General features: G+C 36.6%; 1 protein-coding gene across 1 annotated transcript in view; it reads left to right on the forward strand.

The window, feature by feature from the left end:
• SLC9A9 (solute carrier family 9 member A9) overlaps nt 1-25,796 on the forward strand; it is a 588,021-nt gene that overhangs the window by 152,567 nt on the left and 409,658 nt on the right. Inside the window, exon 5 of the mRNA XM_002759520.7 lies at nt 1,462-1,577. Within this exon, the coding sequence (XP_002759566.1) occupies nt 1,462-1,577 (116 nt within the window). The remainder of the gene's footprint in view (nt 1-1,461; nt 1,578-25,796) is intronic.

Below are 25,796 nucleotides of genomic sequence, written 5' to 3' on the forward strand. Positions count from 1 at the left end.
TTACATGAGATAACATACCATGTAAAATATAGAACTGTTGATCTAGGCAACTGTGCGACGATTAAAAGGCCGAGCTTCGGAGCCAGACCTTCTCAATTGAAATCTGGGCTTCACAACTTAATAGCTGTGTCACCTTAGGCAAATTAGTTAATCACACTATATTCAGTTTTCTTGCTAAAAAATACAGAAAATAGTACCAGTGATTTGGGCATTTAATGAGTTAAAGCATGTGTAGAAGTAAAAATGGTAAGTAAATGTTAGCTACTATTTTGATAATTATTAATAGCCTCAATAACTTCACTGAGAATTTGCTATGTGCCAGACACCAAATATGTATTGTCTTAGTTAATCCTTACAGCAGTTCTGTAGGCTGTTACTGTTATCCCTACCTCATGAATATTCAGGTTCAGAAAGTTTTAGTAATACCTTAAAATCATGTGGATAGTAGGTAGTAGAGACTGGATTTAAATGCAGGTAGGTGTGAAATATGCTCTCAACGATACTTTTCTTAACATAATTTGAAACATCTGCATTCTTATTGCTATTATAATTTTTAATATCTGATTTTGAGCCTTTTTAGCTATGCCCAAACCTTAGAACTAACTTTAAGTTCACGTGAGTGTTTAAGCATCCATCTAATGGTTTGATGGTCTACACTTTCTAAAGACTGACAGTTCTTAAGCTACACTGTCAACCAGTTCACCCACCTCTCTATTTCCTCTACTAGGATCTTAACAAAATCAGTCAGTTAAAAAATTAAATACCAGTTTAAACCTATAGGATGGCAAATGATGGCAAAACAGACAATTTACATGCCATGGAGTGGGGATAATAAGGTTATAGAATCTTTCCTTGAAAGATCACAGTGCAGCTATTTCAGTATTCATTTTAAACAGTGAGCTGGAGTTATGCATGCTCTAACCTAACAATGATTCTTTACTCAGCATGAAAGTGTCCTGATATCAGCAGCAGCAGAGACTCATCCATTATCAAGTGACTGGTTGACTGAGTGCCCTGTGATTGACCAATATCCTTCTTATCACCGCCATAGACTTCAAATTTGAACTCTTCAGATACCCCCAGCAGACAAAACAAGGGAAACTGAAAAGCAATCCATTTACAGATGTCAGCACAGCTGCTGTGTCTTTGGATATGATTTGCTCTGCCACATTTGACAGATGATTTTTTATATCTTTGAGATTTATCTTGTGTTCATTGGAATATACTATAAACTGTTCTGTTACTTTTTACCAGGTGAATGAATTGTGATATTTAGCAAAATTGTCTTTCATAGCCAAGAGATTCCTGTGTACAGAGAGCTAGCATGGCTGTCAGTTGGCAGGGCGGTGGAAATTTGTGCATGATACTTACTCAGGAAGAACATTCGCTTGTGGCTTATGATAGCATGGGTTCACACGGAGTTCATCTGATGTTTGAGGGTCGTGTTTTTCTCTTTAACAGGTTAATTATGTATGGTTTTGTGAAGGCTATGATACACGCTGACCAGTTGAAAAATGGAGACTTTCATTTCACTGACTGTTTATTTTTTGGTTCGCTGATGTCTGCTACAGATCCAGGTAATTGCTCTAATAATATATTTTCTTCTTTTAAGAATCAAACATTTAAATTGCATGTTTCTCCCAAGACCATCACCTGAGTCCACATAATAATTTATATTCCTCTTCACCTTCAGTTGACATAAGGGGAATATTTTAATAGTGCTAAAAAATTGGTTAAAAAGTAATTTTAGTAGTAGGAGAGATCTTTAACGTCATTATAGTTTATTTCTCTAGAATAAGCTTTTCCAACCAGCGGCCCATGGGTTGCATGTGGCTCAGGATGGCTTTGAATGCTGGCTGACACAAATTCATAAACTCTCTTAAAACATAATGAGATTTATGCACAGATCTTTTTATTTGCTCATCAGATAGCGTTAGTGTTCGTGTATTTTATGTGTGGCCCAGGAAAATTCTTCTTCTTCCAATGTAGGGCGGATAGCCAAAAGATTGGACACCCCTGCTGTAGAACATGTAGCCATTTTGAGCTACCCTCCTGAATTTTTCTCCAATCAATGTAGCTTCTCTCCTTTTGAGATTGTTGTATTAAATTAATGTTTTCAAGATATTTGAAAACCTGATTCACTATGGTACTTTTCAAGCACATCCAACATAGGGAGACAGTAAAAAGTATTGGCATACACCCTTCAGCAATTATCCAATACGGGCAATCGTCTTATTTATACCCCTCCACACACACTCTCTCATCATGACTGGATTCTGTTAGAGCAAATTCTAGCCATCATATTATTTTCTTTGTAAATGTTTTGAAAAATGAGAATTGCCATTGTAAGACCTAAAAATGTTAATAATCATTCTTTAATAATGTCCCAAATCTGGTCATCGTTTTACTATCCCTAATTGTCTTATTGTCACTATTTTTATGGCAGTTTGTACAAATCAAGATCCAAACAAGGGCTGCACATTACAATGGATTGATATGATTGTTGAGACTCTTTTTATCTAGAAGTTTCCCTTTTATTTTTTATTTTCCTGTCATTTGCCTTCTTTGACGTGAAGACCATGCGTCGCGTTTACAACTTCTGTGCCCAGGATATGCCCTCAGCCCAGCAGTGGGTGGACCGGATCCAGAGCTGCCTGTCAGACGCCTGAGCCTCCTGGCCCTGCCCGGCTGCTCTGCTTCCAGTCGTTACAGACCACTAGGGGTGGGCAGGGCCGCCCCGGCCATGTTTACAGACCCGGCCCTCGACAGTATTGAGGCCCCAAGCCCCCAGCACTTGCGTGTACAGCCTCTGTCTGTGCCCTGCCCCGCCCCACCTGGCCGGCCCTAACTTATTTTGGCATCACAGCTGAGCACCGTGCCGGGAGGTGGCCAAGGTACAGCCCGCAGTGGACCTGTAAATAGTCCAGCTCCGTCAGCGTGTGCTGGCCCAGCCAGCCGGCTGCAGGCGAGTTGTTTCTAGAGCCAGAGTCTATACAAAGAGAGAACTAACAACAACAAAAAAAAAACGGTAATTTGTCTTGTGGTTGAATCGAATATAGTTCCTTAAAATATTCCTGTATTTCTTATAAACTGATGGTTAGATCCAGAGGTTTAATCAGATTCAGGTTCATCTTTTTTGGCATGATTACTTTAAAGGCGGTGCTGTGAGCCTTCTATTGCATCACCTCAGGAGGCGAATAGTGATTGGTGACTCAGCTGTCAGCCCGATCCATCACATTACTGGATTGCTATTCCAGCAAAGACTACCAGAACACACCTGTAGTTGAACAAGATGGTTTTATTACTCGTTGCAATGAAAGTGGATAACATAGGGAAGCATGTTGCATCTCAGTGGGTATTAGAAAGGACTTATGATAGGACCTGGGTTTACGTTTGGTTATTTTAGTGAGGGTTTAAGGCATCAGGGCTTTGGTCTGGATTTGATGCTGTCAGGAAGTGGAAATAACTCCAAGACTGGGCGTCTTAGTTAAGTCTTATTTAGAAGGAGGAAAGACTTGATTGAGCCTAAAGCTACAATTGGTCAAGAAGCAGTGGTGATTCACAATAGCCAAGATAGGGGGATGTTGGTCAGTTTTGTGGTTTGGACAATGTTCATTATTTGTGTTTAGACATAATTACATAGTAGTACTCTTTTTGTCTGGGTTCATCATGATCACAGAATAACCTTGCCTGATGTCATTCTGTGAAGTTGTTTTTGTTCAACAGGAGAATGCCAAGGCCTAGCTAACAGTATCAGACCAACTGTTGAATGTTGGGCTGCTTTTCTCTTTCTTAGGAACATGTAAGAATCTTTCTCAGCTAGGAGCAGTGACTCACGCTTATAATCCCAACCCTATGGGAGGCCAGGGTTGGAGGATCACTTGAGGCCAGGAGCTCAAGACCAGCTTGGACAACATAGAGAAACCCTCGCTCTCCAAAAGATAACATAAAATAATAGCCTGGTCTGGTGATGCACACCAGTAGTTCCAGGTATAGCTCCTTGGGAGGCTGAGATGGGAGGATCACTTCTCAGGCCAGCACGATTGGCACCACATAGTGACTTTTATAAATGTAAAATATCAGGCTTGACCACAGACCTAATGTATCAGATGCTAGAATTTAACCATATCCTCAAGAGATTCATATGCACATTCAAGTTTATGAAGCTTTACATTTTAGAGTTGCCCATTTTACCCAATAGCTTTAATATCCATTGATGGGTTTTGCTTAAGCTATATTTATTAGGGGTTACAAAACTAGTGGTATGCTAATCTAATCCTACCTTTTGGATTTATTAGCTGGTGGTACTCTCCTTAATGAAGTAGTTATCCAGTTTAATTATTTCAGTACCCAATGGTATAATTTAAACAACAAAAGCAGGGCAAATAATCCATTTTTTTCTCTTTATTTACTAATTTTCAAAGGAATATGTTGTGGAACATTCTGCACATGTGACCAATGAGATGAGCTTTTAAAAATGTATCATTATGAGCACATGGATTTTTACATAGATGATATGTTTCAGTCTACTGTTGTCATTATATTCTTTTCATTATTAAAATATTCTATTTTTTATAAGTGAGAGCCTCTTCAAGTTTATCCTGTATCCTTTTATTATAACTCCAACAGTTTTTGATAGGTTTCCTGCTTTTGGGTAAGACTAGATGTTTCAACCTTACCTTGTATATTTCCTGCACCCTAACTAGGAATTAACCATTTCTCCAAAAGCCTTGGCTCTTTCTAAGAGGGAAATTTAGCTGAAGACCATAATCTGGGCACTAAGAGATTGCATTGCTGCTGGATTGGTAATTGTTTTTAGACCTTTTATTAAAAGGAGAAATTATATCACAAATTCTTAAGATTTTCAGTTAAAATTTAGTATTATAGGAACTTAACTGCCTTGAATTTTTATTTACATTTTTATTTTCTTCTGCCTACTCTTTTTCTTCCTACACATTAATATAATTTCTTACATGCTTAAAACATATTCTCAAAACCATTACATATACTGTTACTAAAAATGTAATAACTAAAACTGCTTAAGATTTTATTGTGGTTATTTTTAACCTTTGGATATATCCTGCTAGTGATGTATGGTTAAAAATGACCCCCTTTTTAATATCACTTGAAATAATATCTCTGTATGGTTAAGCCACAAGTCAACATATAATAATGTTCACTTGTTTTATTTTGTTCTTGATTTTTGTTTTAAAATTAGATTATTTATAGGACTCTAAAAAGAAAACCACAGAAGAAAATAAGAGAAATCTAGCTTCCCTCCCTGTCTCCTTTACCCTAAATTTCCAATGATTTTGATTGGTTTTTGGCTTACCCTTCCATTTTTAAATTTAAGCAAATAAACATGCACACATTCTGCTATATGCTACTATGCACATGGTTCTTCACCTCACTTTTATTTAGTTAACAATATTTTGAAGATCTCTTTATAGCAACATTTAAGAATCTTTCTCACCTGGGACTGGTGGCCCATGCCTATAATCCCAACCCTATGGGAGGCCAAGGTGGGAGGATCACTTGAGCCCAGGAGTTCAAGACCAGCCTAGACAACATAGGGAAATCCTGTCTCTCCAAAATTAAAAAATAGCCTTGTGTGGTGGAGCATACCAGTAATTCCAGCTATAGTTACTTGGGAGGCTGAGCGGGGAGGATCACTTGAGCCCAGAAGGTTGAGGCTGCAGTGAGCCATGATCATGTCACTGCACTTCAGCATGGGTGACAAAGAAAGACCCTGTCTCAAAATAGATAATAATAATAATCTTTTTAATTCTCTTCAGTAGTTGAAGAGTACCCCATGGTTTATTCAATCAGTCTTCTATTGATGAAAATTTGGGTTCTTTCTTCTGCAATTATGTATGGCATTGAAATTAATAGCTTTTCACATTTTGACAGTGTTTCTTTGGGAGAAACTTCTGGAAAGAGATAATGGTAAATGCATTTGTAATTTCCCTAGATGTCAAACTCCTCACCATAAAATTTGTACCATTTTTCATACGACCAGCAAGGTATGACAATACCTGTTCTGCACAGTCTTGTCAAAACTTGGTGGGGGAGGGTTATCCATATGAAAGGTGAGGGTTTATTTATCCATGACTAAGTACTTTTTATTATGAGTATTTCTATTATGAGCAGGATTGTATGTTGGTATTTTTGTATTTTATTATGAGTAAGATTCGTATGTTTTGGAGACATGACATTTTTGGAAAAAAAATTTCTATTATGTATATATGTATATATTACATATCTTCTATTTGTAAGATATCCTTTCCCAGTAGAGTCATTAGACATTTCAAGGTTTAGATGCTCTTAATATGTTAGGAATAATAATATTTTGTCTGTAATATAAGTTCCAAATAGTTTTCCTGATTTGTCATGTTTTATTTTGCTTATGGAATGAGGGGTGGGGGCAGTTACTATATGATGAAAGAACATGAAATGAAAGTGAGTCTTAGGTTTGGAACCCATGGTGTAGATTGAAGATCAGAGCTGCACAGTGATATACAGGGATAGAATGCTGTAGCCTCAGGGTTAGAAATGGCCTTGTCACTATGTCATTTCCAGTATATTTCACCCTCATATAGCCCAAGGGAAATGCAGAAGTCCCTTGGCAGCTACTGGAAACATGGACTCGAGACAATATATTTTCAGCCGATCTAGCTAGTTAAGAACGTTCTCTTCTGCCATACATAGATATTCTGCCTTTCACGGTCAGGTCTCATTTTGTATCGCCTTTGCACAAATCTGCAAGTTCAAAAGCACTGCAACTAACATTCCCTGGTCCCAACACTGAAGGCTGAGTTTGTTGCCTTCTACTGAGTGACTCAGCTAGCTCTAAACACAATTGAGTTGTATTCAAGCCTTTCTCCTTCCATGGCAGGTGATTCCCCTGAAGTTATGTTTAGATAGCACAGGAAAACCAATTAAAATGGAAAACTAAAACATCCAGGCCTGGCACAGTGGCTCATGACCATAATCCCAACACTCTGGGAGGCCAAGGCAGGAGGATTGCTTGAGGCCAGGAGTTCTAGATCAGCCTGAAAAACATAGCAAGACCTTTTCTAAAGAAAGAAAAGAAAAGAAAGAGAGAAATAGAAAGGATGGGAGAGAAGGAGGAAGGAAGGAAGAAGGAAAGAAGAGCAGGAGGAAGGGAGGGAGGGATCCAACTTGGTAAGATGGTTATTTATTTCCATTGTGTAAAACAACTGAGCTGACTGAATTTTTAAAACTACATTATTGGCTCATAACCATAAAGAGCATCCTGAGGCCCAAGTCCACTTTCCAAGTTTGGCATGGACCAGCTGTGCAACTTTGGGCAGCCACTTACCCTCTCTAGATTTTATACATTCTTGGAAGTAGAAGATATTGTTTCTCATTGCTTCCAAGTTATTTTTATTAACAGACAAAACTGACTCTTCATCTGCAAAATAAAAAGTTTTAGCTACAGGTCTAATACCCTTCCAGATGTAACATTCCATGATTTTTATTCTTGTAAGACTGGTTTTTATTTAAAACATGCTTTTATTTTGGAGAAAATAAAAGTCACCCCAAAGACTGCGAACCTTATATTCTGAGATTCCAACCTCAAATCAACAAATGCTAAAGATGATATCATAAGGTAGAAACACACACATGAATAGGAACCCCTAAATTCTCCACTTTTACTGGGAACTAATTGTTATATTAAAACATGCTGAACCCACTCTCTGCTAAATTGGTGCAATTAATATCTTCGACAACCTTAAAACACCTAGTTAATCTTAACCCACAATTATTCATTTATTGCCTAAATTATTGTGACTCATTAATTTATGAGAAGGAACCTGTGCTCTCCAGGTCTGATATTTCTTGGCCTTTTAAAATTAATTCTTTCCCATTCAGCCTTAGCTAAATATTAGCTAGGTGTTATTTCTTTTATATTCATTTTTTATGGATACACATTTAGTCTTAAATTCTTCCTGCACATTTCAGACTCTCAGCCAATTTTTGATTTAGCTCCATTTGGGATTATTTGACTATAATTTGATTCATTTTATTTCCTCCTTTTCTTACTGATGAAGATCTTGCTGATGATGGAAAGGTCAACAGGGACAGAGAGAAATACACAGAGGGCTCAATCAGTGAGCCAGCTCTTCTGGTATGTGCAAAAAACGGAGACTAGGAGGACGGGGAATGGGAGAGAAAAGATAAAACTCAAGAGAGCAAAAACCCCAACAACTGGAAATAGATGATTTGTTTAACAGCTCTCATTTTGCAATTGGCCAAAGCTTGTCAACGAGCTGCCTAGATTCCACACTATCCTCTCGTCTCTTTCATTGTTGTCTTGAGTTCCCATTTGGTAAATTTGACTATCCAAGACAATTTTGGTTAGTAAGTCGGAAATATACTTTTATATTGGGTAGGTGAGATAAAGAGGCAGGTACTTAAGGTGTGTAAAGACACGTGGAGATGCCGCATATCCGTGTGCCTTGATCGTAGCAGTTTTGTGGCGGTTTCAGGGCATTCGCGCTCGTTGCTCCCTCCCCACCTTCTTCAGGTCTACACTCAACCATCGCCTCAGGGAGAGCCTTTCTTGCTCACCCCTCCCCAAAACACCCCAATCACAGAGCTGTCCATGCCTTACTTTCTTCCCGTGTCTAATCACTAATCACTATTGATCTGTTTATATATTTACTTATTTCTTTGTCTCCTGTGGGGAAGATGTTTCTTTCCCATTTTTCTGGATTTTTTCCTAACTTTTAAATCTTACGGTTCTGATATCTAGAACAGCAGGTTCTTAATAGATACCTGTTAAATCAGTGAATTAATGTAACTTGAGGAAGAAACTACTAAAGTGTGTCAGGGGAAAGGGGATCTCTTTTCAATTATGAAATGTGAAGCAGTTGAGTATTCTAGGTCACCCTAGAAGATGAGGTGTCTTATGGCCCCTGGAGGGACAGTCTCCAAAGATGAGGGTGGACTTCCAGCACATAGCCGAGTGGCAATGTCAGTTTCTGTCCACCAAAGAAGATATATTTAACTAAAACAAAGATATGTGCCTTCCTTCTTGTCCCACTGTGTAGCAAATATTTCTTTCTCCTATTTACCTGGTTGTCAGTGGCTGAACATTTTCCAGAGTATGCTAAGCTATGGTTTGTAGACTTGCAAGAAGCAGATATAATCATGTGATTTTTCTAAGTTGGAAGGTGTTCAAAATAGTAGCTTCCTTTAGGAAAAGGAAGAACTCAGCACATTGCATCAAGTATTAAATAATCACCCAGAAGATGCCAGAAACTCATCCTGGTATTTACAGAACTGCCATTTCCTCCAAGGTCTTCAGGAAGCCACTCATTTAAGTACGTGTGTTCTGTGTGTTTTCTCACTCCATCAATTTCCCTGTTTCCTATTTGGATTAGAGTGTCTTCATTTTACATGATGCAGCTGCATTGAGACTCAAATACAGATGCACTATTTTGAACTCCAGAAGTATTAATCCAGTATTCAAAACAAGAAAATAATTCTTAATTCAGAAACTTGTCCAATTTTTCCCCTAGAGAATTAATCCAGGATGTCTTGATGTCGGTAACATTAGATAGGGCATATTCGAGAGTTGCTGTGTCTGATATGATACTGACAAGATTCATGCAGCTACTGAACCCTAGAAATGTGACTAGTCCAAATGGATATGAGATGCAAGTATAAATACACCCTAGATTTCCAAGACATCATTTGAAAAAAGTGACACATCTCATTAATAATTTTATACAGTATTAATTACATGTTGAAAGGATAATATTCACTTAAGAATGGGTTAAATAAAATATTCTATAAAACTAATTTCATCATTTTTTAACTTTTTTAAGGTGACTATTAGAACGTTTAAAATGATATATGTGGCTTGTATTATATTTTATTGGACAGCACTCCTACAAATGCATATAAAAATGAAACTGTTGGAAACTAAAACCATGATCCTTAATAGAAATACTGTAATAATTTAAAATTGAGTATTAAGTACATATGTAGTGTTAAGGACAGATACAATGCACTGCATAGATTATGCCATTTGGTAAAATATAGGCAATTTATTTTTATGAGATTGAATTCATATGTCTGAGATTTTCTTTCTAAAATCTCTCCTCCCAGTCTCATTTTTCTGCTCCAATACATAATAAGTTATAAAATGCTTTACACCAAAGCTTCAGAAATAAGAGAGTAAATATCTATATGATTCAAGTATCATATATGTGTCATTTAAACCATGAATACGGTAGCCTTTGACTTGGGGACAGCGGATTAAATAAACTCCTGTCCAAACATGTCAATTGTACTCTTTGTTATAATATAAATAAGTTTTTAAAGCTTGACAATCTCAGCATTGTTTTTGGAATGCCCATCACTGTTTTGTCTTATATAACTTGTCACAGTTTCAAGAAAATTGATATTTAAAGTATCTTGACACATTTAATCTTCCTAAATTGGGTAGACTCAATATCAAAAGTAAATATTTATCTAAAATGAGTAAATGGAGACAACCTGCATATCCAATTGGAAAATACAGTCCATAGTTTTTTTCATCAAGTTTAGATTTTAAAAATCTATTTGATGTAAATTATCAGTTTACTTCTCTCACCAAACAAGGCAAAATACACAAGTGCTTAATAGGACCTATTTCTTTATCTGTATCATCATCAACACTAGATAATATTTAATGACTAGATCATAGCAGATGCTTCACAATATAAAAGGCCCATTGAGTTTTGCACAGTACATAGTAAATACTTATTGAATAAATAGAGCAGTCATTGACTATTGATGAAGAACACTGTTCATGGTGTGGGACAGTCATGTTTAAATCTTCATTTTATCTGACTCACTTGAGCCTCAGTTACTCCAAATATAAAATTGGAATATAAGATTTTAAAGGTTCTTAATAAGGATTAAATAAGATAATATGTCTTATTTTTATTGTTATGTTGACATTATTTTCAATCTGCACTAAGTAGGGGCTGCTATTTTAGCATCAGTATAATACAGTGAGATGTGGACATTTTTGTTTGTTTTCATGATAATAGTGGATTTCCATGATTCTTTCTACCTGGTTAGTTCTCCCGTGACCAGCTATATTCATTTGTGAGTTGCTTGGTTAAAGTTGGGAGTGTGGTATATGTAATGTGGTAATTTTGCTTTGAATGAAACAATTATATTTTGACATCTATTCGTATAGATGAGAGGCAGTAATTTTTAAAAGCAAATCTCAGACATTGTCATTTTGGTATGCATCTCTAAGATTAATTAAGGACATGGTTCTTATGTGTCAGGAGCCATTATCCAACCTGAAAAATGTATTTTGGTATGCATGTCTAAGATTAATTAAGGACATGATTCTTATGTGTCATGAAGCCATTATCCAATCTGAAAAATGTTCCATAATCCATTGGTGTCATCTAATAACCAATACATACTAAATTTTCCTTATTTTTGCCCTTTTCCTTTGATAACCCAAACAGGTTTCAGAAATAATATTTAATTGTCTCATCTTTGCATTCTCCTTTAATCTACAGCAGTGCTCCCTCCTACCTTTTTTAAAAATGCTATTATTGAGAAAATTGGGTCAGCTATAAAAGATGTACCACATTCTGGATTTGTCTCCTTCCCATGATATCATTTAATTGTTCCTGTATCTTCATATTTCCATAAGTGAAAGTTTACTTCAGAGAGTCCTGATTATTAATATTCAAATTCATCAGTTTTTGCAAGAATATTAAATAGGTGATGCTTGGGTGATCATGTTACATCATATTAGAAGCCACACAATGACTTTTAGTCAGACTAAAAGTCTTGATGCTGACTTTCACTGATGCTAAATGTGACCCGTGGGTTCAGGTGGTGACAGCCTGATTCCTCCTAATAAATTTCCCTATAAAACTTTTGTACAATGGTTTCATCCATTGATGCTGATTTTTTGAACCTGTTTCATTAGACTTAACAAAATGGGATTCTTTTCTATCACTTCTTCCAAATTATTAGCTAGAATTATTCTTGCCCCAAAAATGTCCTATATTCATATTATTTTGAGCTGCTACTTGTATCATCTAAATGGGATGTAAAGATCTTATCTAGATCCTTGGTCAAATAATGTGACCATAAATAAATTTACATTTTAAACATACAGTTTAAAATAAAACCACGATTCCATCATCACGCCTGAAATATTAATAGTAATTTTGTGGTAAGAAAAATAATAGCCCTCCAAAGATGCCCCTACTTTAATATTTGGAATCTGTGAATATATTACCTTAAATAGTAAAAAGGGCTTTACAAGAGTGATTAAATTAAGGACCTTGAAATGTGGAGATTACCCTGGATTATCTGAATGGGTCCAGTTTAATCACGTGAGTTCTTAAAGTTGTGGAACTTTTCCTGGCTGCAGTCAGAGGAAGATGTAACTATGAAAGATAGGTGCATAGAGGTATAATATTGCTGACTGTGAAGATGGAGGAAGGGGGCTACGAGCCCAGGAATGTGGGTGGCCTCTGGAAGTTGGAAAGGGCAAAGAAACTGATTATCCTCTTGAGCAGCTCTGCTGAAATCTTAGTCTGACATAACTGAGACATCTGTTGGACTTATACAGAAATGTAATAAATTTACATTATTTAAAGTCACTAAGGACAAAAATGGCAAACTAATATAATTTTAAATATTATAAAATATACAGTTTTGTTAGAATTTCAAACTTATACAGACTTTTATAGCTGTTTTCATTGATCCAGACAATGTATGCGCAATATATTTAGATATAAAATAGAATGATTTAAAATATTAAAATTGTAGGATACTTTTGTGGAAAGAGATGCTTCTTTTAATTTACCACCCTTATTTATTAAAGGAGCAAACTAAGGTTTAGAAGTTAGTGACTTGGCCCTAAGACAGTCATTTCAAAATATAACATTACAATCACTCTTAACAATGCATGAAGGTCAGCAGTGGATTCTGGAAAAGTAGCGACCTTAACTTGGCTTTCTTGCCCTTTATTACTGTAATTTATCTGATTTTCCTAAGGCAAAGAGCCGTTGGTTCCTATGTGCAATCAAGTGCCGGTGAAGCCTTGAGCTTTGCACAAACCCTACAGAAACAACAGATACTGAGCTTTCTCTACCATGAGTAGCATGAGCCTCTAGATACGTTTCAAAGAAGTCTTTAGGTGGAGACTGGAAAGCTATGAATCCTGAAAAGATGTTTGGGTTGTAGAAATCTGTGGACCATGGTGATAGGAAGGTGGTAGTAGTTGACATTAGCCTGCATGAATGAATTTGATTCCTTGCTTACTGGGTAAGGGAGCTGTCTCCTCCCTTACCTGAAGGGTAGCCCATCTGCTTCTCCATCACCGGCCTGTCTTTTGCCACTCACAGGACTGCTATCTTCTGCCACAGGACTGCTATCTTCTGTCCAACAAACAGTCTTAAACTCCAAAAAACCGACAAAGAAAGATAAAACATGTCAAGACTTTTCAGCAGCCTGAGAGAGGAAGCCTGGTCAAAATAAACAGAGCACACCCCCAGGGAATAAATTCCTGAAATAATCAGAACATACTTTAAACAACCTTATAAAAGATCTTACAAAAAGAACTCAGCAACGTTAGTTGCACATGGTCAGAAATTTTGTTCAATCATGTATTCCCAGTGCATATACTATATATAAGCTGTCTCAGAGGAGACAATCAGCAAATACTTGTCAGACAAATTAATCCATCAAAAAAATAATAATGTTAGGCAGAATATACCATAAAAGTGACAGTGGTACAGTATCATGGAACCCACAAACATAATCTATTACATCAATACATTATAAGAGAATAAAATATATAATCATATCAGTGAGAAAAAGACATTTAGTAATATGCAGCAGCATTACTAGTAAAAATTCTAAGTAAAAAAGAAAAAACTATTTAAATACAATTCAAAGTATTTCCCAAAATCTAATACCAGATATTATCCTAAATGAAAACTTGAAATTGGATAATTGACAGAGGTTTTGTTTATAGAGGACTTGTTGCAAAGTTTATTTGTAGAAGAACTACAAATAGTGCAGGACTGGAACTTGGGAGTAGCCAAAGAGTTATCACTCTTAGGTTCAAAGCAATAAGAGGAGAGAGTGGTCACTAGAACTCAGTGGGAGAAAGTTTATGGAATACGTCACCTGGTGGAGAGGAATAACCTCCTGTTCAGGGACACTCAGGGAATAAACACCAAAGTCTTTTTTTCTACCCCTCCTCTGATCTCTTCTGGGGCTCCTCATTGGCCAAACTCAATTAGAAGCTAGGGGGCTTGGGCACCTATTGATGTAGTTCATGTGGTCTGTATCCTAAAGCAGAGAATGTGTAAAGGGAAAAATTGGAGATAATGGCATAGAAGTTCTAGCAAATGCAGTAAGAAAATTAAAAAAAAAAAAAAAAAACAAAACTTTGCATAAAAGTAGAAATTAGGAAATAAAGCTGCCATTTTTGTTGATGTTACTATATTAAAAACAAACTATTCGGATAAAAAACAAAATTTTGTGAGGTGCTCAAGTGTAAGATAAATATACAAAATCCAATAGCATTTTAAAAATTTAGCAGCAAGTGTCTAAAACTAAAATTCAGTATCTTTAAAACTTACAACTATTTGGGACTAATTTTAATAAAGAATAAAGGTATAAAATTTTAAGGAATATAGAATATAAAACAAAATATGAACAAATGAAATCACAGCATGTTCTAGGATGGGAAGATTTAATTATGGACATACTTTCTCTTTTTCTTCTTCCTAGATTTTTTTCACGGAGTACTTTTTAAACAATGAAAAATGTAGCAAACTATATATAGTCCCTGTTACTTCTCATAAATCTTCCAGCAGTTTCTAAATTTCTCATTCCATCTGAATACATCATTTAAAAATATTTTTAATGTCAGTTTATGTGTGACAATCTTTCCAAAGCCTTGTATGCCTGAAAATTTTTCATTACGCCCTGACATTCAAGAGCAATTTGTTTAGATATAAAAGTATAGATTCAATATTATTTTCTTTTTTTATTCCTTCAAATATTTATTTCTCTTCATTTTATTTTACTCTATATCTGGTACTTTCATTATCTATATGTTACGTCTCTATTTTTATCTCTCATGTCTCTTAACATTTTAAAAACGTACTTTTATCTCTTCAATCTTTCTTGCTTCCTGCTGGAAGAGTTCCTCAATCAGGTTTCCCATTTATCTAACTCATTTCTTCAATTGTATCCATTATCCTATGTATTCCATCTATTATGATCTTTTTTCCAACTGCTATGTTTTTCATACCTGACATTTCTTCTTATTTATTTTTATTTTCTTCTGTCTGTGTGTTTAATATACTTATTTAAAATGTTTTATATATTTATTCTAATGCTTCTGTTTTTTGTTGATTTTCTCTAAGTCGTTATAACCTTCAGATGTCTAGTTATTTTTCACTGTTTGCTCATGTTCCTTTAGGAGTATCAACTACTGAATTGACAATATGTGTTAGAGAAGGGCCCCAAAACTAAAGTTACCATCCCACTAACTCAGTGTAGTGACTTTAAGCCTCAGAAAATATTAACTGTGGAGACATTTTTTGCTAGTTACCACTGGGGGAATATGCTACTGGCATTGGACGGGTAGGGGGCAGGCATGCTGCTAGACTTTGAAAATACACTGGACAGCCCCCAACAGCAGATAATTGTTTGGTCTAAAATATCAGTAGTGCCAAGGTTGAGAAACCCTGCCCTACCCAGCTTCTCAGGTTGGGGTTTAGGCCCTAAGGGAGAAACAACATTGATAATCCATTAGCCCAGGATTTGTAGGGAAAGAGAATGCCTAAGATTGCTCAGTCTCTACCTGTTCTTATCAACTCCTTACCCCAAAAGATCTTTCGCACTGCTCCTGACATAACCCCCGTGAACACCTGCCCCAGTGTTTAGCCAATTGTGTGTGCTTTGTGTGGCAGGGAGTTAAACAATGATTACTCCATGGAAATGTCACTGAGCCAAATGGCAGAGCTTAAACAGTTTGTTTGTTTGTTTGTTTCCTGATTTTTTTCTTTTTCTCTCTTTTTTTTTTTTTAACTGCTGTATGCAGCTCCCCATTGTGAGATTTGCTGCACTCTTCCCCCCTTTCTCAACTCTTTCCTGCACACACCAATCCAAAACTGTGCTTCTTTTCCCTGGGGATTTCTCATGGCTTTTGTCATTACGTTAGTTTCAACTCCACTTTTCTCTGTATACTTTCTTTTATTATTTTTATTTTTTTCTTTTCAAGACTTTCCATCCAGTAACATATCTATATACTTTCTTCACCATTGACTTTGTAGACGAAGGTAGTAGCCAATGCTACTATAGTTCACCATCTTGGTGATGAAAAGAAAGCTTTCATGAAAATTCTACTTTCCTCCAAATTCCTATAAAAACTTCATCTAGGCTGGGCACGATGGCTCAAACTTGTAATCCCAGCACAATGGGAGGCCAAGGCAGGCGGATCACCTGAGGTGAGAAGTTAGAGACCTGGCCAACATGGTGAAACCCCATCTTTACTAACAACAACAACAAAAAAAAGCTAGATGTGGTAGCACATGCCTGTAATACCAGCTACTCTGGAGGCTGAGGCAGGAGAATCACTTGAACAAGGGAGTCGGAGGTAGCAGTGAATCCAGATCACGCCACTGCTCTCTAGCTTGGCAACAGAGCAAGACTCCATCTCAAAAAAAAAATAATGTGATTTAAGTGAAAAGTTACCACTTTAAACATTGAAACTGGATGAAATTATCTTAAAGCTTATAAAGTGGAATAAAAGCATGAGGTAATCTGCCTAACCAAATATAAGAACATACTACAATGCCATTATAATCAGATCAGTGTGGTATTGTCCTCGGTATAGCAAGACCAGAAAAAAATAATGGATGATCCAGATGTGGATTTCAGTAAAAAATAAGAATTTGACAGGGGTGGTATTTCAATTTAACAGGGAAATGATGGTTTATTTAACAGATGGTACTAGCACAATTCACTGGCTATCAATTTAGATGATAAAATTGAACATATATAACCATTTATAAAATATATTTAGAAGAATTAAAATATAAATAATGAAATTTTAAAAAACTACTGCAAGAAATCTGTAAATCTATATCTACAGATTATGGATATAGAGACTCTTTTTAATAAAGAATGGAAAACCAGAATCTATAAGTAAAGCATAGACATATTTGAATATATAAAAAGAAAATATATTTAAGTGGAAAAGACATCATAAACAGTCAATAGATAGCAACACACTGGGGAAAAATTATTTAAATACAGAGGACAGAATATTACTATTTCTAATACACAAAGCATACTTTAAAATGACAATCTGGAAAGAAGTAACAGAAACACTGACAAAGACTATGAAAAGGCAATTCATAGACACACAAATCCAGTTGTGCCACAAATGTGAAAACTGATTCCAACTCCCAAGAAGACATGGAAATGTAAAATAAGGTAACAGTATATCATTTTACCCCAGTAGTTTGGCAACAATTATAATACCAAGTAACAGTCATTGCTGGCAGGGATGCAGGAAAGAGTGGAGTTTTACACATTTCTAGAGAACATTTAAATCATTAACAGACTTCTGGAAAGCAATTTGGCAACAGCTATTATACCTTAAAATATATAGTCCCTTTTGACCCAGCAATCTGACTCCTGGGAGGCTATCTCACACAAGTAAAACCATGGATGCTTAAGGATATATGAACAGCGATGTGTACTGCATCATTTTTAAGAGGATAGATTGTAGGACATCTACACAAAATTGTGTATCTATTTAAAAAAAATAATCAGTGCTCTTCCAGTTGGCTTGAGAGTTTTCCAGTAGGCATTGCTGACTATGTAAAGTAAAATGCAAAAATGTATGTAAAACATGATTCACATTTTTAAATGCAGAGGTCACCCTTATGAATCTATATGTAGATAATTGACGTGTGTGTGTGTGTGTGTGTGCGCGCGCGTGTGTGTGTGTGTGTGTAAAACTTTTATACTGAAAAGTGGGACTTGTGAGGTATAGCCAGAGAAACTGCTTTTTTTTCTCTCCCACTCTACCCTTAAAAGTATTGTGAGGGACTACTCCTTTCCCACTTGCTGGAAAAAAATATTTTATTTGTGAGTTGTAACAACAGACTCAACTCAGTAATGAATATGTGCACTCCCATGTAATATTACCAGGCAAGAATCAAACAGCATCCCACTGTGTCCCCAAACTCCATTTGTGTTATCTTAAGCTGTCTGATGTTCTAAGGGAAGTCTCTTTTCACAGGCTTGAGAGGTGCAAACAACCCCAGCCTGCCCCATGTGGGAGTGGAGATTTACAACTCACGAATAGTAAAAGAACTCCCTTCACAAATCTTAACCTCTAGTCTAGGATCTTTCACATTCATAAATGGTGGAGAGGTTCAATGGAGTCATGTAACTGGTTTTCAGGCATGTGCTTTTGAGATTATACATCTCACTACATAAGATAAATTTTTGCTTTGTTCCTCAGTTTAAACATCTAATTTAACATTGTTACAAGTGTGTGTAATTGTTATAATGAGAATTTTAGTATAAAGAGAAATTGGTAGGATATGTACTAGGTCAAGTGTCCCCAGTCCCCTGGGCCACAGACAGGAACCAAGCTTCAAGGCAGGAGGTGAGTGGCAGGCCAGCGAGCATTACCACCTGGGCTCCATCTCCTGTCAGATCAGCAGCAGCATTAGACTGTCATAGAAGCATGAACCCTGTTGTGAACTGTGCATGTGAGGGAGCTAGGTTGTGCACGCTTTATGAGAATCTAATGCCTGATGATCTGAGGTGGAACAGTTTCATTCCGAAACCATCCCCACCTCGTCTTCCTCCCCAGTACCCGCAGGAAACCTGTCCCTGGTGCCAAAGTATTGAGGACCACTGTACTACATTGTAAAATTGGGTTCCTTGGGGAGAGAGGAGATATGAGTTTAAGAGAGGAACAGGTGGAAAAAAGAGAGACATACCAAAAAAGTAAAGAAAAAAGACTATTTAAAAAAACAATTAAACAAAGGGTTTGCGTATTATGATCATATTTATGCATTTATGTGGAAAGGCATCGGTATACTTTAAGACTTCAAAATTTCATAAAAGTGAGAAAATCAACCAATCATTTTTGTGTTATATTAGTAAATCACTCTGAAATGTAATGAGAAAATCTTAAAGTCTTCAAACTCAATATGATATTGTGTCTGCCATGAAGTGAAAAAAAAAAATCAATGACTTCTCATATTACATGTAAGTCACACATCTCAGCTTGCTCCAGCAGCTAAAGTGTGCTAAGAATTCCAATTCTTGATGAAGCCCTGAGCCCTCGTTGTTGGCTTTCATAAGGAGACTACTACTGGCTCGTGTTAATTAAATTTAGAAAATTTACTCTGGCATTATCCTGTCTGGTGCCTAAATTAAATGCATGGATGATAATTCATTTATTGAAATTAGAAGCCAGGAGGAATATAGATACAAAGTCAAAGTCGCTGTTTAGCTAATGTTTTGCCCAACCAGCCTGTACGTGACAAATGTCATAGCACTATGCTATTTTTATTATTGGGAGTTAGGAGACCTCAGGTCTAATTCAATCCCTGTTACTATGCACAGGGCATATGACTGATGTGCAGGGAAAACTCAAGGTGGCCGCTTAAACTTTCTAGGCCTTATTTGCCTAATATATTCCTAGAGGAATTAGATGATTTTTTTTTTTTTTTTTTGAGACGGAGTTTTGCTCTTGTTACCCAGGCTGGAATGCAATGGCACGATCTCGGCTCGCCGCAACCTCCGCCTCCTGGGTTCAGGCAATTCTCCTGCCTCAGCCTCCTGAGCAGCTGGGATTACAGGCACGCACCATTGTGCCCAGCTAATTTTTTGTATTTTTAGTAGAGACGGGGTTTCACCATGTTGACCAGGATGGTCTCGATCTGTTGACCTCGTGATCCACCCGCCTCGGCCTCCCAAAGTGCTGGGATTACAGGCTTGAGCCACCGCGCCCGGCCTAGATGATTTTTAAGACTACCTCTTGCTCTGTGTTAGTAGGTTCTCCAATGTGAGTGAACATAAAACTCACTTGGAGAGTCTGAAAGTACAAATTACGGGGTTCTACTTCCTGAAATTTTGATTCCATAGGTCCAGGGTCAAATCCAACACTCCATTTCTAACTAGCGTCCTGTGGATACTAGTAGCACGGGTCCACAGCCCTGATGAATATAAAAACTGCATGAAATATTTGCTTTTCTTAGTAAATGTCATGAACTATTGAGATGAAGGAGGCTCAGTACTGATGTTTTTGGACTGAAATAAGTATCAGTTATTGCACTAGTAGAACCTGTATGTAATTTCAAGGGTGCACATCTTATATTTTATTATAATTAGAATCTTTATTATCAATAGGTATCCGTTATTGCACTGGTAGAGTCTGTATGTAATTTCAAGGGTGCACATCTTACATTTTATTATAATTAGAATCTTTATTATCAATAGGTATCAGTTATTGCACTGGTAGAGTCTGTATGTAATTTCAAGGGTGCACATCTTACATTTTATTATAATTAGAATCTTTATTATCATATAGTTCCTCCTCAGAGAATGTGAACTGCAGGAGTCCTAGTTCCCAGTAGAAAGTGCTGTTAAAAAACCTCTGAGGCATCTACTTCTGGAAGGAGTATCCTCTTGAGATGCCACCAGCGAGGATGTCTTTTGTCCAACTCCCTTGCCCAAATAAGCTTTCTTAGCATGTACTACCTAAAATCACGGCTAGGTGTCGCTCTAATTCTGGGGCGCACTGGTTTCAACGGGAAGTGTGAAGCAGGGCACTGGTCCTGCTCCTGAGTTTGTGGGTGAAAGCATCTAAGAGAGGCCCTGGGAAACTGCTTGCATAAAAGGATCACAGTTAGGGATGTCTCATAAACTAATCCCAAGAGGAATCTTCCACTAAAAATAAAATAAGCACATAATAGGAATAGAAAAGTTTCCTAAAAATGAGTTTGGGATCCGTGGTCAGAGCATCCTGGATATCTGTCTGTTCATTGAGGCAAGATTAGTGTCACGGTGAATGGAGCATCAAGTTTAGTGCTTTAACTTCTTGAAACCTCACTTTCCACATCCTTAAAATAGAAACTATCAGAACAAAACAAAACAGAAAGTACCTTCTATTTCTTCAAAGAATTTTTGTCAGATCAAATGAAGTGTTGTATAGAAAATTATTTGTAAATTGCTAAGTGTTTTAAAATAAATTTTTATTAACAGTGAATTCTTTTCAGGGACTTTATTGGCTTTTTAGATAATGCTATTATAACATTCTTATTTATTTATTACTAAACATAAAATTTCCAGATATCCATCTTCTTCCTAAGCGGCCATAATGAAAGAATTTGTCCTTTCTTATGTTTTCATTACTTGTCCATCCACTTCCATAGTAAATCTCAAATGTGAAGAAATTAAAAAGAAAAAAAATTAATAAAATTATATTTATCCTCATGTGGAATCTTCTACTTTTTGTAATAGCTACTATCTACTTAAATATTTAAGATTTAGAGTATTTTCTTCACATTTCCAGATGCTACCCTCCTAGGCATATCAAACATTAGAAAATGTTGTCAGAAAGACTTTTCTAGTAGTCTCTGTTTGGGATTATCTAGATGGTAGTTCCTCTGATAGAATATTCAATATTGTTAATATTATTAATTATCAACATAATTAATAAGTATGGTCTTGCTAACTGTGAATGCCCTGACCTCTCATCCTTCCCTACTCCATCCTACTTCAACCATAAATTATAAAGCGAAATACAGGTTTGTATTTGGGTTGGTATTTCACTGATATTTCAAATCAGTTCTACTCCTTCTCTGATTAAATGTTCATTTTCTTTGTGATTTGACTCCCAGTCTATACCCTAAGTTACCACCTATACCTGATCCCAGGTGCTGTGTGTTGACAGTCATCATTAACCATAGCCATCCTCTCACTGAGTACATGGACACAGAATGTGCCTTCTCATCCAGCTTCTCATCCTGCAGGGCTCCTGAGGATGGGGTTTTCACTGTGTGAATTATCCAACTTGGCAAAATGATGATTACTGTCCCCTCAGCATAATCAGAAGCACTAGAGAAATGTGTAGCATTGAGTTTTTGTCTTTTCAATTATTAACACTCGGAGGAAACAAAAGTCTTCCAAAATGAAAGGCATTTCTACATACTGTGCTTGCAAGTCATTATTTTCATTTAACATTTAAGTAGTAGGAATAAAAGCCCCCTTTATCCTTTAAAGTTTGCTGCAGTGCAACTATTCCAGAGGCACATGAACTATCTTACCTTTGATCATGTTGATAATCTGAAGCCCCTTTCTATTTGGGGTTACTATGGTTACGGCTGCACGGGTGATGTGTGAGCTGCACTGCTGTTTTGATAAAAATAGGTATTAACTACGAGTCATAGAGCTTTTCATTTCACAGTAGTTCTTGTAGAAGCACAGCGTATTTTTTAAAGGTGGGAGGAGAAATGCCTTTTCAAAGAAGTATGAGGGAACATCTGCATAAATAATGGTGATTGGTCATGTGTATAAAAATATTTTTAATTAAATTCATTTTAATTAAACAGGGCATTTTGCTGAATCCTTCTCTGCTATTTGCACCAAGCTTAGCCTTGAGGAAGATGGCTGATTAACAGACCCAAGAACCTATAATTAAAAGCAGAACTGTTATTTTTGGAGAAAAGCCTCTTCAGTAAGGGTGACTTAATTGGGCTGTCTCTCATATTTTTTCATACGTCATGGAACTTCCAGATTTAAATATTTAATTTTTTTTAACACAGGAGAAATGATTACTCACATTGGCACAATCAGAAAAGTTTTTATTTTTCAGGTTTGTTTTCCTTCAGTTTCTCTGACCATGCTCTCTAATCACTGTTGTATTTCAATATTTAATTGCATTCTTCATTATTTCTTTCGTTTGGATCACATCTTTTAAAAATCATGTATATTGTTCTTTTTCACCTTCTGGCCCTCTCTGCCTCTGCATTTCAGAGTTTTAGACTATATTATATTTGTGACTTCTCATCACTGTTATCAATATTCTACACAAGAATTCAAGAAGAAACTGAGTAATTTTCTATTCACAGACAAAAAAAAAAAATTTAAGATGTAATTGACAAAGCAGTTTCTTCAGTACCAGGGCTGGCTTAGAGAACAAAGACAACATTCATTTAATATCTGCTAAGCAGCATAGGAAGAGATCAAGATGGTTTTATGCCATATTATAAATTTGTTTTAAATGCTCACATAGAGTATAAAGTCCATGTTTCTGAATTATTTGCTCTGTCATCTATAAAGCAAGTTGGATGAATGACTCTACTTTTAGCATCTAATATTTGGTAGAGAAAGATTGTGTTGGTATTGCTGTGAGAGAACAGAAGCAGTGAGAGATATTCAGACGTTTTTATTGAATTCCAAGGGGGGAGAAATTCCACCTCAGAGGGAGTCAGAGGATATTAGAGCAGAGCACCTCCCACTGAAGCCAGCTGCTTCTAGACACCACAGACGTACCAGCCATTTTTATTATGCAATCTGTCTCACACCTGCACACAGTGTCATGTAGCAGTACTTGGCCGTATTTTCTGTATCTTTACAATTCAGCGTTAAGCGCAGTGGTGTAGTATCAGTTTAAAACCCTCTACATAAGCCTGTGTCTGTAACACACCATCACATAAACCTAAATTCTGTTATTGAGCAAATTTACTCAGAAATAAAAATAACAGCTTTGATGTATATGGTGTGACTTTCCAAGAACTCAAAGAGCGTCTGCATACGGTATTTCAGTTATGTTCACATTGTGCTCTTGGGGAGAGAAGACCCATTTCTTAGGTGAAATAATTGAGGTGCAGCAAATTTTAAGATTATTTCAAGGTTTCACAGCAAGTTAGTGAAATGTAGGTATGGAACCCAGGACTTCTGTTTCCTTAGATTTCTAGACTGTGTTTTTGCTAGATACTAAACACTAACATCTATCTAGGAAAAAAAAAAAAAAAAACCTGGCTGACTTTTGCTACCTTGCAGTCAGCTTCAAAATCAGTAATGTCCTTATTTTACCCATCAAAGCAATGGCTGTACTTGAATCAATATTTAGAAACAACCCAAAGCCATAGGTTGGCAGCAAATTGAAAGCTCCAGCTGAATACATCTACTGGAGAGTATGTTATCTAGTGAGAACAGCCATTGACTAAGTGTGTACAAATATATCCTCTAATTTAATCATCACCACAGCCAATCGATTTTCTCCATTTCAAGCAACAGAGGTTCTAAAAACTTAAGTGGGTTATTTACATTTACAAGGCTCATAAGTGGCAGAGATGGGAGACAAATCAGGTCCAATATTCTTTGTCCTACACCATTGCTGTTTCTCAAATAGAACAGTGATGTGCCAATCAAGCTTTGGATGAAAATGAAATTCAAGAGTCAAGAGTCGAGTTCCCATTTTATAAATTGATTTTATTTAGCAAACATTTATTCATTGCCTGCTATGTCATAGGCACTATAGGAGCAACTGAGGGGAGGGATAATAAACCAGACACAGGCTCTGCCCTCAACATGCTCCCAGTCTAAAGAGGGAGGTGGATACAACTGGCAGTAGTTTAAAGACAAGACAGAGGTAATCCAGGCAGCCAAGACAGAAGTAATCTAGGCAGCCAAGACAGAAGTAATCTAGGCAGCTTTGAAACATGGAGTACCGCCTGGTGGGGAGAAGGCTCTGAGAATGCTTAAAGTTTCCTGTACCTCAAGCCAATATTTTGCCTGACTGAAGAGGATAACAGGTCAGCTGGAAGAAACATGAGCCATATTTCTTTCCAGGGCCACAGATAACATAACCTGCAGAACATTAGCAAGGTCTCCCCAGGCTCAGATACTCTTCAGAGTGTCCTGTCTTGGGAACCCTTGGAGGCAGAGCCAAAACAAAGGCATATGAGTTTGAAATTATGACAACCCTGCCCTCATTCATGCAGAGAAGAGTTAAACTCATGATCACTCTTCTTGACACTGTTCTGCCCACTGCACTTGCTGCTCTGTAACCCTATAAAGGACACCCCTGATCCCAGCACTGCATTAGGGCTCCATCCTCATGATTTGGGAAATATGCACATTCCACATCTGGAGACTACACTTTGGAGTTTGGAGCGAGACCCATATAATTTTAGATGTGGAGGGACCTTAAAGACAGGTTTGCTCAATGTCCCCATTTTAGATGAGGACTCTAAGACTCAGAAAGACAAGTAAATGCACACAGAATAAGAAATAGCTGTTCTTTCCAAATACAGAAATTCAAGGGGATAATTTGTGAGAAAGAAAGAGAGATAGAAAGAGTTTTTAACACTTCTCTGCTTGATAATATCTACTTTTTCTCATTTGAAGTTATTTTTAAGTGTTAAAGGAAAAACAAGTAGAAAATCTTATTCCATTTTATAAAACTGGCCCACTAATGGTTTTGATGGCATGAACAATAGCAATACAGTAACCACCACTGATTAAGCACTTACAATATCCCAAACATTTTGCATAAATAAGTCCAATTAATTATTCTCCAAAAACCCAAGGAAGGGATTATTTTATCCCCATTTTTCCAAGGAAGCTTATTTGAAGTTTAATGAGGTTAAGTAGCTGGCTCAAGATCACCAGTTAATTTGCATAACAGCTGGGGTCTGATGTGAACACTGGTTGGTTTGACACCAGAGTCAAGT

This window comes from Callithrix jacchus, chromosome 17 (assembly GCF_049354715.1).
Source record: "Callithrix jacchus isolate 240 chromosome 17, calJac240_pri, whole genome shotgun sequence".
Taxonomy (NCBI): domain Eukaryota; kingdom Metazoa; phylum Chordata; class Mammalia; order Primates; family Cebidae; genus Callithrix; species Callithrix jacchus.